General features: G+C 40.3%; 1 protein-coding gene across 8 annotated transcripts in view; it reads right to left on the bottom strand.

The window, feature by feature from the left end:
- ST7 (suppression of tumorigenicity 7) overlaps positions 1-15,831 on the bottom strand; it is a 579,549-nt gene that overhangs the window by 125,910 nt on the left and 437,808 nt on the right. For all 8 annotated transcript variants that reach the window (XM_086919396.1, XM_086919395.1, XM_086919397.1 and 5 more), the window contains exon 9: positions 1,984-2,098. In XM_086919396.1, the coding sequence (XP_086775522.1) occupies positions 1,984-2,098 (115 nt within the window). The remainder of the gene's footprint in view (positions 1-1,983; positions 2,099-15,831) is intronic.

The raw sequence follows: 15,831 nt of genomic DNA, 5'->3' as shown, positions 1-15,831 counted from the left end.
CACGATAGTCTTTAGGGGATGATTAGCATTTAGCCCTTTCAGGGAGTATATGGATCTAATTTATAAGCAGACAAACATGTACGGAACAAGCCAAGCAGATTTTCCCAACTCAAGATTTGCAAGGGAACTGCGAATAATAGAATAGCTTGGGCATTCTAAGACTGCACCCAGAGCAGTCACTGTCACACTTTTTCTCTTGTTAAGTAGGACTAATATATATTTGTGGCACACACCAAGTGCAGGATGTTTGCGCATTCATCTACTACACATATAAAAGAGGATACCATGTAGGCAGAGAATCTTTGCCCATTTAAAAATAGTTGAGATGCTGTTGTCAGCAGGTAAACCAGTTGCAACACAGAGGTGAGCTAGGGACAGTAGATTGTGAGGGGAAAAAGACCTCATCCCGTTGAAGTAAAGCTCGATTAAACATTATGATATCTAGTCAATTTAATAGGTTCTGACCATTTACTTGACTTTCCCCAGTAAACAGAGCTGAAATAATAAAAATGGCTTAGAACTCGGTCTTATTTACTCCATCCTACTGTTACCCGACAGACTTCTAATAGGAAGGAATGTCTCTAAAGAACTAAAATCCAGTCCAAATCATGAAATAATATTCATTATTAAACAGAAAAGAGCCAAGAATTATAATCAGTTTTATAGTAATGTATTTGTATTTACTGATAGTTCCAAGAGGGGTGGAACGGATCTGCCAAAATAGAGTGTAGGGATTTTAAGAGAACTATGCAGCTATGAGAAAAGAGCCGAGTGTTGGATTTTTTTTGGGGTTGAGTGAAATTGAGCAAGATTGTTGGTGGGCACCTATGTAAGAGATTGACACAAGTGGAGATAGAGGACACTGGTTTGGTGGTGGTGTAATATATATATATATATATTTGCTTGGGACAATAACACCTAACACTTATATTTTATATTGTGTCCTTATAGTACAGTGGAAAAGATATACATTGGAAATTGCTGATGAGTAGACTTTGACCGTAAGGTAGAACATAACTAATATAACAGTCATTCCATTCTATTGAAAATGATTATAATGAAAATATGTTTAACCTTGTTTAGGAACTACTAGAATGTAGTTTTGTTATATATCTACCCATTATGGGCAATAAGGTTGTATTGAGAGACAAGCAGAAAAAAAAACGTAATTTGTCCTGAGGAAGGTGGAAGAAAATAATTGACTCCCACACTCTTTTATAATAACCCCACCAGTTCACTGGCATAGTAGAAGAAATTTGAGTCATACAATAGCTGGATTTCGTATGACTGGGGGTGAGTGGTATGAAGGTAGTGTAAAGAGTGAATGGAAAGTCTGACAAAGGGTGGGAGTGAAATGCCTATAACAGATCACATTAAAAGATACATATGTATATAACGTTTTTATGACGAAATATATAAAGCTATGAATTAGTTTAAAGAAAGACATTACATGACTGGTGCAAGGTTAGCCAACAAAATGTTTGCTGTATATGAATTCATTTGATGAATAGGAAGACTATGGCGGTAGACATGATTTAGAGCAAAGGCAAATTCTTTCAGTAGCAGTATGTATCTTCCCTGTGCTTATGCAAATAGACAGGTATGCCTGTGAATCAGTAGTCAAAACATTTTCTATTGCCATGCTTCCTTCATTTTCGGGTACCAGTCTGGCTTATCCAACAGCGCCTGGTTTTTGTTGGACACAGATTTAAGAGGCAACAGAGTGTTGCAAGTGCTCCAGTGCGGATTAGATAGATGTCTAAGCCTGCTGGTGCTCCACTGTCGGTCTGATGGACCTCCAAACTTAACCCGGAAGTCTCCAGTGCCCTCTTAGCACATTATTCTTGATAAAATCAATCACTTTTTTGTTTTGTTGATCCAGTATTATGTTTTGAACTCATGAGAGATTTTTCCCATTGACTATACATTATGAACAACTCTCAAACACCACAAAAACACAAGGGAAAATGTGTACGTACTCACCATCATATTTTGCTAATACTGCTTGAACATCTGCATATGCCTGAAGTTCCAACAATGACTCCAGCAAGTTCTCGTGAATGTTGAACATACTTAAAAGTGGAAACTCTTTCATTAACTAGAATAAAGAGAACAACAAGTGTTCGTGAGATTCCGTCTAATGATTAGGTTTCACTGCATGTCTCCTGAAAAGTGGATAGGTGTGGAAATGTGAGGTCATTAACAATGTACTGGAGCACGGTAGAGTTAATCTTAACAGGCCAAATTCAGTATTTTTCAGGTTTCAATTAGTCACCATAACATAGATTTAACAGCATTTTTTCGCCTAAAAATACAGTCAACGTGACATTATAGCTACAATAAAAAACGTTATTAAAAAAAACTAGACATTTGTCATTTATGGTGTAAGCCACAACTCCCAATGTTCCCCTAGTAAGCACTCCTCATGACTTCATACATGGCACTACTGATGACCTCTCAAATGAAATAATCATCGACATACAACATCACCAATAGCATCAGTGATGTCACTGTTGTGGACACTTCCGATATTAAAAAACCTGCCATAAATGTGAATCACTATTTAGAAGGATCACTTTCAGAGGTCTGACCCTGTTCTACCACTGGGAGTAGCAGCATGTATCTAAAGAACATTCTTGGCATACATACGGAAAGGAATGCAAAATAATTAGCCCTTCAAAACACTACAAAAGCTCCTTTAGAAAGGGTTAATTTCTCAAGAACTACTGAACAGATTTACACAAAACGCATACTTTTGGAGTGAAGTTTTATTTCAGGTCAAGTTACTACACGACCACTGACTGAGCGAGAAGAACCTGCCTGCAAACAAGGCTCTCAAAGGGTGGGCACATGACCTATGTGGCATCATGCAAGAAAAAGACTCTGGCTTTTGGTAAATGTTAACAATTTGCATGATCCCACAGGGACTAAGAAGAGAAGAAATAGGAACCACAAAGGGGGAAGGACTACAGACAGCTTAAGTTACCATGCAGAATGGTTACTTGGTACGAGGCACAGGTAACACAGGCACTTTCAGGTCTAGGATACGAAATATGAATTTCAAACACTGCATTCTTTTCACTCAATTGCTTTCCAAGACAGTGCATAGAAGAGACTAGTTATTATATTTGTGGAAGAAGCCTTAGCAAATATCAGAGTTACTAACGAGGACCATAAATCAATTCCTCCCTGGGCACTAATTAGAAGTTGAAATACAATATGTAAAGTCCAAAATTTGGTAATTTATTTCTTTACAAATCCATATGTTCCAGTTGTAGGTACAGCCGTTGACATTTGATATGTTCGAAATTCAAAAATAAAAGTTTTCTTCTAAATACAGCTATATATAGTTCCAGAACCCAGCCAACACGTGTTTCATCATGCATGTCTAAGGCATTTTGACTTCACCAGGGCTTCTATGTCGAAAATCATATTACTTCCTGAGACGTTCTGTCATAATGAAATAACAGTCCACCATCACTCTAGGTGTAATCCAAAATCTCTTACTCTGCATATAACACTCCCATGTAACACTTCCTTTTATGTGTTTATAATCCTTCGTTTCCACATCCCTCCATTATTCTTGAATCCTCTTAATGCATACAGGTAGATCGTTTGACTCCTTCTCTATCACGAGTACGTGATCACTTCTCGACGTATCCGTCACCTCTCTCCCGAACCGTGTTCCTGAGCCACTGACTGAGCGAGAAGAACCTGCTGGCAAACAAGGCTTTCAAAAGGTGGGCACATGACCTATGTGGCATCATGCAAGAAAAAGACTCTGGCATTTGGTAAATGGTAACATTTGCATGATCCCACAGGGACTAAGAAGAGAAGAAAGAGGGAAGGACTACAGACAGCTTAAGTTATCATGCAGAATGGAAACTTGGTACGAGGCGTGTAACAGAGGCACTTTCAGGTCTAGGATACGAAATATGAATTTCAAACACTGCATTCTTTTCACTCAATTGTTTTCCAAGACAGTGCATAGAAGAGACTAGTAATTATATTTGTGGAAGAAGCCTTAGCAAATATCAGTGTTACTAACGAGGACCTATTAAGAAAGATTAAGAACAGGTGGGATCCTGGTTCTTCAATCAGACCTAAGAATTTGAATGAGATAGATTTGGGTATAAGTATATTATTCTTGTAGTCCATCTAGAAGAAAACTATATGAGCTCATGGGTGGATCCCGGTTCTACAGAAACACTTATGTAGTTGTAGGGAATGATTCTTAACTATGCACATAGTAGAGAGAACAACAGCTAGAGTGAAGGTTTTACTGAATCAACAATGCCATGTCATAAAACCCCTTCCTTGTGATACTCCACAAGATAAATGAAAACCTTTATACGAATAATGCAGTCTGAAATTAAAGTGTAGTCCATGAATGGTTAAATAGTGTGTACAGCTGCACTTTGTAATGTAGCTATAACAATATTAGTGTTACCTACATGCAACAAGAGTTTCAGGGTGGACAGAAACCAGCCTCAGCCGCACATAGAAATACCTTCAACCCAACGTTTGTGTCGCCTCACAAATCACCACACGCATGTGCCTTCAATGAGGCTCTGCAACAGAGACTCTTTTTGGAGCCAGTGACCCATTCTTTATGTTTAACACAGTCCGCAAATGTGCATCTTCCTGTCAGTTCAAAATGCATGTTTCATATAGGAAATGTCCAGGATCGTGGAGTGGTGTGGCTCACTGGTTAGAGGCGGCAGACCCGGAAGCAGAGAACGGCCCGGGACCAGGGTTCAATTCCCGACGCGGCAGGGTCGTGGACCAGGGTCAACAGACTCGATAATTCTCGCCTCGGTGCCTACTCTAACCAGGGATCACACTCGGCAACTCTGGGCATTAAGCTTGCCTCATCTCTACAACGGCCCCCCACAGAAGCCGGGGATGCCTGGTTTCACCTTGGAGATACCCAGAAGGGACCATCTCACAGGGAAAGCCAGGACGGGTTCCCCAGCGGTCTTCAGCACCAGGACACCCCAAGATGGGGTAACAGTGCGCTTTACAAGTATCACCATTTTTTTATCTGGGGGATTCAACCCCTGGAGCACTGGACAGGACGCGTAAGCCTTATTAAGACAGTGCTTCTTTAGACTGGACACATTAAGTCATAGTAATTTATGCAGCTGTTGCCGCAGACTGTCTTCTCACAGAGAACCTTGCCAGGGCTTGACAGTACGTATAAGAGGCAGTCGGGCAGGTTGAGTTTCATGGTAACTTATGTTTAATGCTTTGCTTCATTTTGCGGCTTTTCTGTGTTTTCTCGAACGGGTTGGTGGAGAACGAATTTTATTTTATGACGTGCAGTGTTAGCTTTAGTGTGTACTAAACCTTCCTCGGAGAGTACTGCATTCTCCAAGAGACTATGAAAACTGTCACTCCATTGGCTGCTCTTTTATAAAAGATTTATGAGCACATTTCAGGTTCAGCGCCTACCTTAATGAGCCTGGTCTACAAGGGTTATTTAATGGCTATACAGATTCTGCAGTTATGGTCCGTCTGGTTTCACTAGTTGTTAGAGAGCATTTTCAAAACTCAGAGGATGAATGGGAATCTGGCTCAAATCTGCGTTTGCTTTTGCTGTCTTAATGTTATTTAATCTAATGATGTAACAAAAGAAATCAGGATGTTGGAATAAATAATCACATTAAGGTATTTTTGGTGATGATCAATTAGATAAAAGTGTAAAGATTAAAAAACAAAACACAAAGCATATACTTCGAAAAACCAAAGTAAAATATATTTCAAGGGGGATAATGAAAACAAAACTCAGTAAATCGTGTTTACTTGAGTAAGGCCTAGTGAATACCTGCATACATCAGTACAACACTTATCGATTCCCAGATGCACTGTTGAAATGCAGGAGTGTGAGGCATGTTACACTTCTGCACATAAAATCCTTAAATATTCGACTGCACACATTGATTTCTGCGAATTGAATGCTTCGTCATTAGCATACATCTACCTCACTGGATGTATTTTATTCTAGGTGTCTGATACAACGTGAACCTAACTTCGGTCAGCAGCAGCACTCTACAGAAGTGCATATCTGGAGGTCATATATGTAATGGCTCCTGGTCACATTTCATACTGTAAACAAATATTTAATATGCGGAGTTATTTAACACGATAACATAAGTAAATCAAATGTTTAATTTGCATAACCTGCAGCACAGATATTCTGCAGAAAATGATGTGTCAAATAAGCATTACAGATTGAGTCCTATTGACTTACCTAGCTACAGTTGCATCCATACACACATTGCAAATCAAATGCTTTATTGCACACGAGGGACCCCAATCATATCCCTAGAAACTTAATCATACGTCTGTTGCCAAAAGGAAAATGGCGGTAAAGCTGCGCATCGTCTGAATAACACCCACAGATTAACTCTTTGTGAACCTGAAGAGTGCCACGATCACCATCCCCCAGATGTGGAGTTCACAGCATGCTTTTTAGAATCCCAAAGCTCAGGCGCCAATTGTGCGAAGTTAATAATGCTACTTAAAGTGCAATGATTTGCAAACCCGCTCCCCCTTTCCTGGATGCATGTGTATTTCAGATATTTGATGGTGCAGATATATCTATAAAACTATCATTATGTCATCATGGTCTTTAAAAAGAAAGGGTTACCCGCTAACACAAAGGAATGAATCAGTAAATGTTTTAAATACTCTTCTATTAGGATTCATTATTTAGAAAGGGAGGGTTGCGTTATATTAATTACGAATCCTTTGATTTTGTAGCATGCAAAATGAATATGTAATTGATTTGTCGGAAAGGCTATTTATGAAAAAAAACTACACTTAAAAAGAACAATTATACCATTGTAGATACTGTCAATGTACATGAAATCTTTTAGGAATAGCATATTAGTAGGCAATTCAGACACACAGACGCTGACTATCTATGAACATTGAGAGCAATGGGTCTTCTTCAGGAATGGAAAGTCACAGAAAAATAGGCCATAAACAAACAACTTAAAACACAATCTTGTAGTAGGCTCTTTCATTTGTCCCATTCCCATTCTTTCTAGCATCAATAAGGGCCTGTCTATGGATATGCCTGGCCACCTGACTCAAGGTCTTGCTCCTTGATTGCCTTGAATAGTTTGGACTTGGCATCTCTGCAGCAATTGTTGTACCAGGTCGGAAGTTGCTTCCTCTCAGCTGTACGCCCAGTTTTAACAAGGAAAAGGCTCCTCAGTTTCCTGAACAGTTCACTATGGGTCTCAGAAATGGAATCCAATGACTCTTCCCAACCTTTCACAACAAGTGGCACCAGACCCTCTATCCCTTCAGCCAGAATGTGCAAAATCGGACTTATGGCCTCTTGCGAGGACTCCAAACTGCACCTTTTAACCCTACCTATTGCTGGAGATCCTCAGTCTCCTGTCCAGTAGTTCTCCACCATGGTCAGCCTGTTAGGTTCAGCGTGAGGACAAAAGCATTATGGTCACTATCCTGTCGGGGCGCTACTTGTATGTCTTCGAGTTGTGGTTATAATTGGAGGCCCAGAAAAATATAATCAATCAAGCTGGTTGCGTTTGGTCTATTAAATGTATGGGCCCCTAACCAATCTGAACTGGTTCTGCCATTACAGGTTCTCAACCGCCGGTTTAAAGTAAGGGCTTTAAGAATTGCCATCGGGGAGGAGGTATTTTGAGGGCTGGGACTGACCATAGATCATCCTCTTCAGCTGTAAGGGACTGGATATCAAGACCCAGAGCTCGAACTGACAATTAAAGTGACCCCCCACAATTATCCTTGCATCTGGTGACTGGAGGGATATATGTGCATTCAGTTGATCAAAAACCATTGTTTACCTAATTTTCACAACTGATCTGCCGTACACATTATATATCAAGTAGGTTTCACCATTTCAGGCCTTAAGGCATATACACATTAAATCGGGGGAGGCAATCAGGATTTCTTTTATCATAACCCTCACTATAGTCCTTACCCAGATCGTGAGGTCACCAGAGGACCTGCACCTGCCTACCATAGTGGTAACATTGGTATAGTTGACATAACCAACATGGAGCTGGGGTTGGACGGACCATTTCTCTTGGAAGATGCACAAGACGACTTGGTCAATAAACTCACACTGGTCCAGGCATACTATTTTGGCACCCAAGCCCGCCACATTCCAAATGATAAACTTGACCTTCCGGGGAACACCTCGGGCAACAAGGGTTGAATGTGTTGGTGGATTTTCTAGTTGGCCTTCAAGACTATAGGGAGCATGGAGCAATCTATTGTGAACGATAGGGGGAGACTCTTGGTTGCCAATTACATAATTGGCCACTAGTCACAGAACTTATTGGAACGAGCAACATGACCGGGTGTAGTCATAGGACACTGGCGTTGAACTGGAAGGTGGAAAGATGACCTATAAAAGAACCCAAGAGGGAGAGCAACCACCATTGTTTCAACAGGGTTGTGAAGAGCCTTAGTGCTCAAGATGTTACGTACGGATGCTGGCCTACGAAACTTTAAAACACAATCCCCTTCAATGTCTTGCTTATACTGTCCCATTCATCCCACCCTCCTGGCCACTATGATTTCATTCAAACCTCAGGCATTAAAATGCTTGTGCTTAAAAAGCCAATCAGCGGACTTATTATGTAATTAATCCCAAGACTCTTGCTGCCCAACCTTCAACGGGGGAACCCCAGCCAAAATTAGGACATAGGAGCAGACTACAAGAGGAAGGCTCAAATTATCGGGGCAAAAAACAAACTCTTCAGGAAGGATTCTTACAGCATAAGCGATCGTCAAAACAGCAGGGGGCTGAAATCACTACTTGCAGTAACAGATTTCCTGAGATAAATTGATTAATCACAATGTTTCACATGCATGCCTGGAACAGCGCTTATACATGACAACAAGTCTTTCCATTCTGCTACGAAAGAAGAGCTTTCTGTAAACCATTCCTTGGCGAATTAATTACATTTTGTAGGTTACCTGGGAAATTTCGTGTCACAGATTCTCATGTTCACATTAAGCTTCTATGCCACATTGAAGTATTTTATGCCACTTTTTTGGGGGTGGGAGGCAAGGTTGAAGAGAAGGGTGCTATGCATGAAATGTGGTCTTTATTGCCCAAAAAGCATATGGCCTGTCACCCTGCTATAGGCGCATGATGTTAAAAAAAAGTTCCAGCCATCATAGTGGAAATAGAGGTATCAGGCACTATTGTAACTGTGTGTCTGTACATCACAGCAGTGCCTAATTACAATTCAGTATGATTATAGCTTCCAAAAGATAAATCACTAACAGTTGCCACATGGGACATGAAAATCAATTTCTCACTTGTTATTTACCGCAAACCGGCATCAAGCTTGACAACTTTTAGAGAAATTTCTCTCTTCTAGAACCCTGTACCAGAGTCTGGCCTCCACTGAAAGTTGACAACTACATTTCAAGCAGCGTGCCTCCTAATACATTTCCAAACTCAATCATCCTCTCTGACTTTTAACTAAGGCCATCTGATCATCATTAGCATTTGCAACCGGTGAACTGAAATTATTCTTCCATAGTGCAAATGGAATATCCTGTCAACAAGTGAGCGTTTATGAAGCTCAAATAGAGAGAATGTTTTAATTCCAACAAGGGCAACCAGTACGCCATTTTGAACATTGGAAAATATGACAAAAAAGGGCAGTGGTTCAGCCTCCTAAATGCCTACATCTGCGGACACCTTCTGCTTGTTTCCGAAGGTTGCTAACATGCATACAGTGTTTCCTTAGTTACATTTAAAACAGTATCAGTGCAACAATAATTTGGCGAAAAGGGCTTCTGTGAGCTATCATTTCCATATAGATATTAGATTTTCCATTTCACTTTGACCTATCATGAGTGAGAAGTGCTCACTTACAAGAAGGAATATATTGCTAAAATAATCAGGAGACCTTCCCTCCTAATCACCAGCTCCACAAAATCTCTCAGTCCTCGACAAGGTTCCTGTAACAGAGCTAATCAGAAGGAACACAAACCAGTATTGATGGTGTCTTTCGGTTTTTATTAGGCACCTTGTATGATTTATATTAAAAGTGTCCATGAAATAATAGACTTAAGGAAAAGTTAAACACAAATGGATGTTCGTTGTTCTGGTTAGTTCCTTCACTCTTCTTGAATCTCCCAAGGTTCTCTCCCTATCCGGGTTGTCACTCCCTTGGTCTTCTTGGGGGTGCTAAAGCAGACCCCCAGGGAAATAAAAGAGATCCTGAGTAGATGTTTTCTACCTCTCTCTATTCCTTTCACCAGTCAACATACCTGTGCTCAAATTGTTGGTGTTTGTAAGATGCTTCTTATGGCATAAAATGTGCTCCCCATACCCACCAACACAGGTTCCTCCAGTCCTTGTACCCACTCTGAAACTTTCCCCTAAACACCCACTTTTGTTATCGACATTCATTCACCAGACGCCATATCACCTGCCTGGAGCTATGACCCTCACTTTGGACTGCAGACTCAGGGACCTCAGCACCTACTTCCCTTGGGTTGCTGGGGCTGTGCAAGGTTTCTCTATCTTGTTGAGAGAAGAAGACTCCCATCAGCTCCCGAACTCTCCTGGCTAGTGTCAGTCGCTCTTGTCCTCCTTCGGTGAGTGCGTTGCGTCTCCTTTGGTCTTACACTCCTGGACGGCTGCTCAGTTCATACTTCTCCTTCGGCGCGCGGGAGTGGCCTGCTTGGTGTGAATTGATCACTTACACCTCATTGATGCTCTTGCACTATCAGACACATGTATTTGCTTCATGAATTTGCACCTACTGGTGTGTTGACACTTGTGACTCAGAAACCGAGATAGAAAGAAATAGTTATCGATGGCAGAGAATATTTGTCAGTTAAGAATCCGTTAAGGCCAGGCAGTCACACCAATTGAGGCAAATTAACACTAAACTATGTGGATCATCTAAATAATCGACAAAGAGTTCCTCAGAATCAGTTTCCAGAAAGGGGCAATGGCAATCGTGCAATGTCAATGTTTACTTCAAATAGGGGCGCATATGTGGGAGGGATGAGTTGAATGTGGGGAAAAACTCAAAGTGAAGACAATTTGACATGAAAAATCACCAAAGACATTCAAACACTGTCCAAAGAATTGACAGTGATGAATCTATAAAAATCATGCCGGAGGAGAATTATTGAGAATTGTTACTGTTAGCACAACTTCTGAAGTTAAAAACGAAAGTCTATACATGGGCTGCCTCAACGCCCTTAAAAAGTCATGGTTCATTTGTAGCCACGATGAAACACAAGAAAACAGTGATACACGTGCTCATTCATGTACCTCTAAGAACTGCTTCAAGTGTCCGTTTGCTCAGTTTTAACACTGCCGCCGATATGGCACTGAGATCAGTGAACTACAATAGAAATGCTTACCATGAAATTGTAAGTCAATTTCTTTAATTATTTCATGGGTTAGAAAAACACCGAACAATGAAAGCAAAGTTACATATAAATGAAGATGTTCGTGCTCTTGCTCAAAGACACAGTCAAACTGCATGTCACTTGCAAGAAGCTGTTGAAAAGGAATTAAATTAGTTGCTGAAACATTACGTCATCGAATGCTGAAGTGGTCCAACGCCGTGGGTTTCTCCCACTGTAGTAGTGCCTAAAAGAGACAGTGAAGGAGCTGTATGCATATGCATTGACATGAGTTAGGCTAAAAAGGCTATTGAGTGAGAGAGACAACCAGGTACGCACATTGCTGATATAATAACTGAATTGAATGGTAAGACGTTCTTCTCTCAACTTGACCTAAATAAAGGATATCACCTATTGGAACTTGAAGAAAAAATACGTTACAACTTTTTCTGTGCATATTGGTCAGTTTAGCTATAAGCAATTGAGTTTTGGTGTACCCTCTGCTGCAAAACACTTCCAAGATATCATTCGACATGTCAGAGCCTGTAGTAAATAAATGAAACAACTGTGATGACACTTCAAAGCCACTCAGAAAGAGCATGACAAAGCTCTCATGCAAGTATGTCCTTTGCTGAATGATGCAGGCTTAACTCTGAATGCTGATAAATCTTAATTCCACAAGAACAACTTGAAATACTTTGGCCATGTCTTTTCTAATGGGTGTACAAAACCTGATCCAGCTAAGTCCACGTGTTATCTACTGCAAATCCTCCACAAAACATTTCTATATTACGATCATTCCTTGGAATTGCCAGTTACTATTCTAGATACATAAAAGTTTTTGCTACGGTCAGTACATCCTTATGAGAACTGACAAAATAGAATGTGTCATTTCATTGGTTACGTGAATGTGAGAAGAGCTTCCAAATCCCCAAAAAATCAGGCAAGCGGATGAGAATGCCACTGAAATTGCCTACTTTGCTACCAAACTTTATATAGAGGTTGTAGTTGATGCTAGCCCTGTCGGGTTAAGCGCCATCCTTGTACAGCACACAAGACAGTCAAATGCCCGAAGACATATCGTGGCATATGCCAGTAAAAGCCTGTCACAAATGGAAGGTGCTTAATCGCAACCTGAGAAAGAATGTTTGGCAGGGTTCTGGCTTGTGAATATTTCCTCGTGCCCTTATATGGAAAGCCTTTCACAATAGTGACTGATTATTAAGCACTGTTGACAATAATTAGCAATCCCAAAGCCAAAATGCTTCTTCGAATTGAATATTAGGGTTTGAGGTTACAAGAATACAATTATACAATTCTTCATTGTCCAGGCAGAGATCAGAGCCAAGCTAGTGACATGTTGTAGTTAAAAGACATTATTGTTCACCAATCATGGAAACAACACTCAAGACCTCTCACTATTGACAGTAAGTAATTAAAGTTCAAAAAAATAAAAGATGAACTATCAGTGACTCAAGGAGACCTCATCCTTCAAGGTACACCAATTGTTATTCCAGAGAGTCTACAACAACAGGTGATCGACATCGCCCATGAGGGACATCGAGCATTACTTGCAAAAAAGAGCTCTCCACGAACAAGTCCGATTTCCATATCATGGTGAAAAGTGTTGAAAAAGAGCTAAAGGCCGGTCATGTATGCAACTGTCTTTTGTCTCAATCTATTCAGCACTATTTGAACATGTCAGAATTGCCACATCATGCTTGGAAGAGAATTGCTGTTGATTTCTTTGATCCTCTTAAGAATGGACACCATCTTCTAGTCATTGTTGATGATTACTGCAGTTTCCATCAGTAGAATACCTTTCATCTACTACCATTGAAAAGGTTATTCAAAGATTAGATGGCATCATTACAATATGGGGTGTGGCTGCAATCTTAAAGTCTGACAATGACCCACTCTTTAATAGTTGAGAATTCAAAAACTTTATAAATCACCTCAATATAAAACATAAATAAGTACTCCTCTTTGGCCCCAGACCAATGGCCTGGTAGAACGGTTCAGGAGTACTCTAAATAAAGTCTGGGGAAATTTGACCTTAAAGTTGTTTTGAACGCTTCTCTTCAAGCTCACCATTCAACCCCTCACTCAACGATAGGGGAAAGCCCTGCAACTCTAATGTTTGAAAGAGCCATGATGACCAATCTGCCCCAATGGACCAGCCCAAAATCCAAAACTGAGGAAGACATTCATACTAAGGACATTAACGAAAGATAAAAATATATGTTGACAAAGGATGTCATGTAAAAGAGGAGATCAGGTGCTTGTCAGTCAACCCAGAAAAAGAAAGTCTGATACTCCTTTTAAGGCTGAACCATATGCTATCACTAACACCAAGGGACACATGATGACTGCCCAGCATCCTGGAAAATCCCTTACAAGATATTCCTCTCACTTTCGACATGTGGCCCATTACTCACAAAACACGGATGTCATTGTAGAGACTGTGTCTGCTGATGATTCCACTTCACCTGTGCAGATCACTGACACTTCGATGGCTTAATTCACCAGCCTCGATTGCTGCATGAGAACGTGAGGCATCCAAGTTTGCTCATCGGTGAGTTGTAGCTGCTCATCTAGCTGTGGTTCTTTTAAGGTCACTGTTAGATTTATTAGTAATGGTTGTTTACCTTTATCTTGCAGTTCGAACAGGACACCACGTATCCTAGTCGTTTTGACTCTAAGTCGAGCCATAACTTCTTAGGTATGATTAGAGCTCCCGATTTTCAGTGTAAACAGATTTTTACATATAAATACAGACAGAATTGTTTTTTTCTTGCATCGAAACGGAATATACGACCAAATTGGAGTCTGAGAATTGCTCGATCTTGCTCCAGCCCAGGGTTGCCTCTCCACGCCCCTCTTACTGATTGCCCTGTATGCCTGCCCACTTTAACACCTGCTGGGCCATTAATCTTTGGTAGGCGCGGGAAAACATTTCCTAGGAGCTCTTGCCTCTGACCTGCCCACTACAGCCCTGATGACGTGGCTGTTACATCTTTTTAGCCAATCAGCTGATCATTCATCATCTCCAGAGCTCTGGCTTTGTAGTGAGCGCTGCGCCAGCACAGCAGTCTGTTTTAAGTCACTGTGAAGTGAAAAGGTGGGGGTGGAGGTGAATATGTATTTCACGGTTTGCACCTCTAAGGCAATTTAATTTTGAGAAGGCGGGGGAAGGTGTTAGCAGCGCAAGTACTTTGTGCAAATGTAGGACTGGCAGAAATGAGTGTGACCCAAAAAGGTCAGAAAGTCCGGTGGCATAAACACATTTGGGAAATTAAGCCTCATTAGCTTTGGGATACTTTCAGGCCTTAAATTGAAATTTATTTCTGAAATGAGAGCTCCCTGCTTCAGAGTAGATGAGGTAGTTTACTCTTTCAGCTGTGGATAGGCAGCCACACCACAGAGAGACGAGAGGCATTCAATATCTGTAATATATGAAGAACGTAGAGAGCACTTTCATGCAATCTTTTGGCCAGGTCACTGAAAGTGCACATGTGCACTCATCTAAATTCTAAATGTGTTTATTATGGCCTATGAGAGTGTTTTCAATATTGTAACACAGCAGCAGCTGACACTAATATTACTGCAAGTAATCTCTGTGACACCCTCCCATTTCACATCTGTTTTGCTCTAACAGTAAAGTTTTTTGTGGAAGTTGTATGAAACATAAACATCATTGGTCTTCCAAATGTCTATAATAGACTCTCACACATTGTATTTTGTTTACTTAATTTGGAGCACATATACATATAGCTAAACCTATAACAACTGTGTGCACTGCCTACTTAAATAAATGTGGAAAAATACTAGTTTCAGCATCTTTTTTGGCTTGCGACAAAAATAAATGTGGATATATACAGATAAAATGACAAAAAAAGAAATATGGATAAATACAGACGGAAATGTTAAAAAAAAAAAATACCATAAAACCGGGAGCCTTAGGTATGATAGAACTTTGTCATCGTTTTTTGGGTATTTTTTTGGCTTTCATTTCTGGGATCTTCAATGTTATTCTTTCAGGGTTTTACTTTTTCTGGCTGCTTCGAATCCACAGTCACATGTGCCTGTACTGTATTTTTATGTAAAAAAAAACTGCATTATTTACACCAATGTACTGTTTGTTCAACTTGTGGATTTCCCCTGATGAAGGGCGGAGTAACACGCCCGAAATGCATAGGAATTCTGTCACCGCTATAAGAAGCTCACATCTATAAACAATTGTATCATACTCAGAAGCTCTACAAGGGAGATTTATACAAGATTGCTCAATAAAAAGTATTTTTTGAGCACAACAAAAGCAATGATTGTTTCTTTATAAGGATTGCTTTGATTGTATTTGGTCTCCATAGTAATACTGTTTATGTGTTCATAGGATGGACTAGAAAAATATTTTTTTAAAGTGTTATACTCTTCTGGAGT

This window comes from Lissotriton vulgaris, chromosome 1_1, assembly GCF_964263255.1.
Source record: "Lissotriton vulgaris chromosome 1_1, aLisVul1.2, whole genome shotgun sequence".
Classification (NCBI taxonomy): Eukaryota; Metazoa; Chordata; class Amphibia; order Caudata; family Salamandridae; genus Lissotriton; species Lissotriton vulgaris.
The sequence above is the reverse complement of the archived record's forward strand: the minus strand, read 5'-3'. Positions and strand labels throughout refer to the sequence as shown.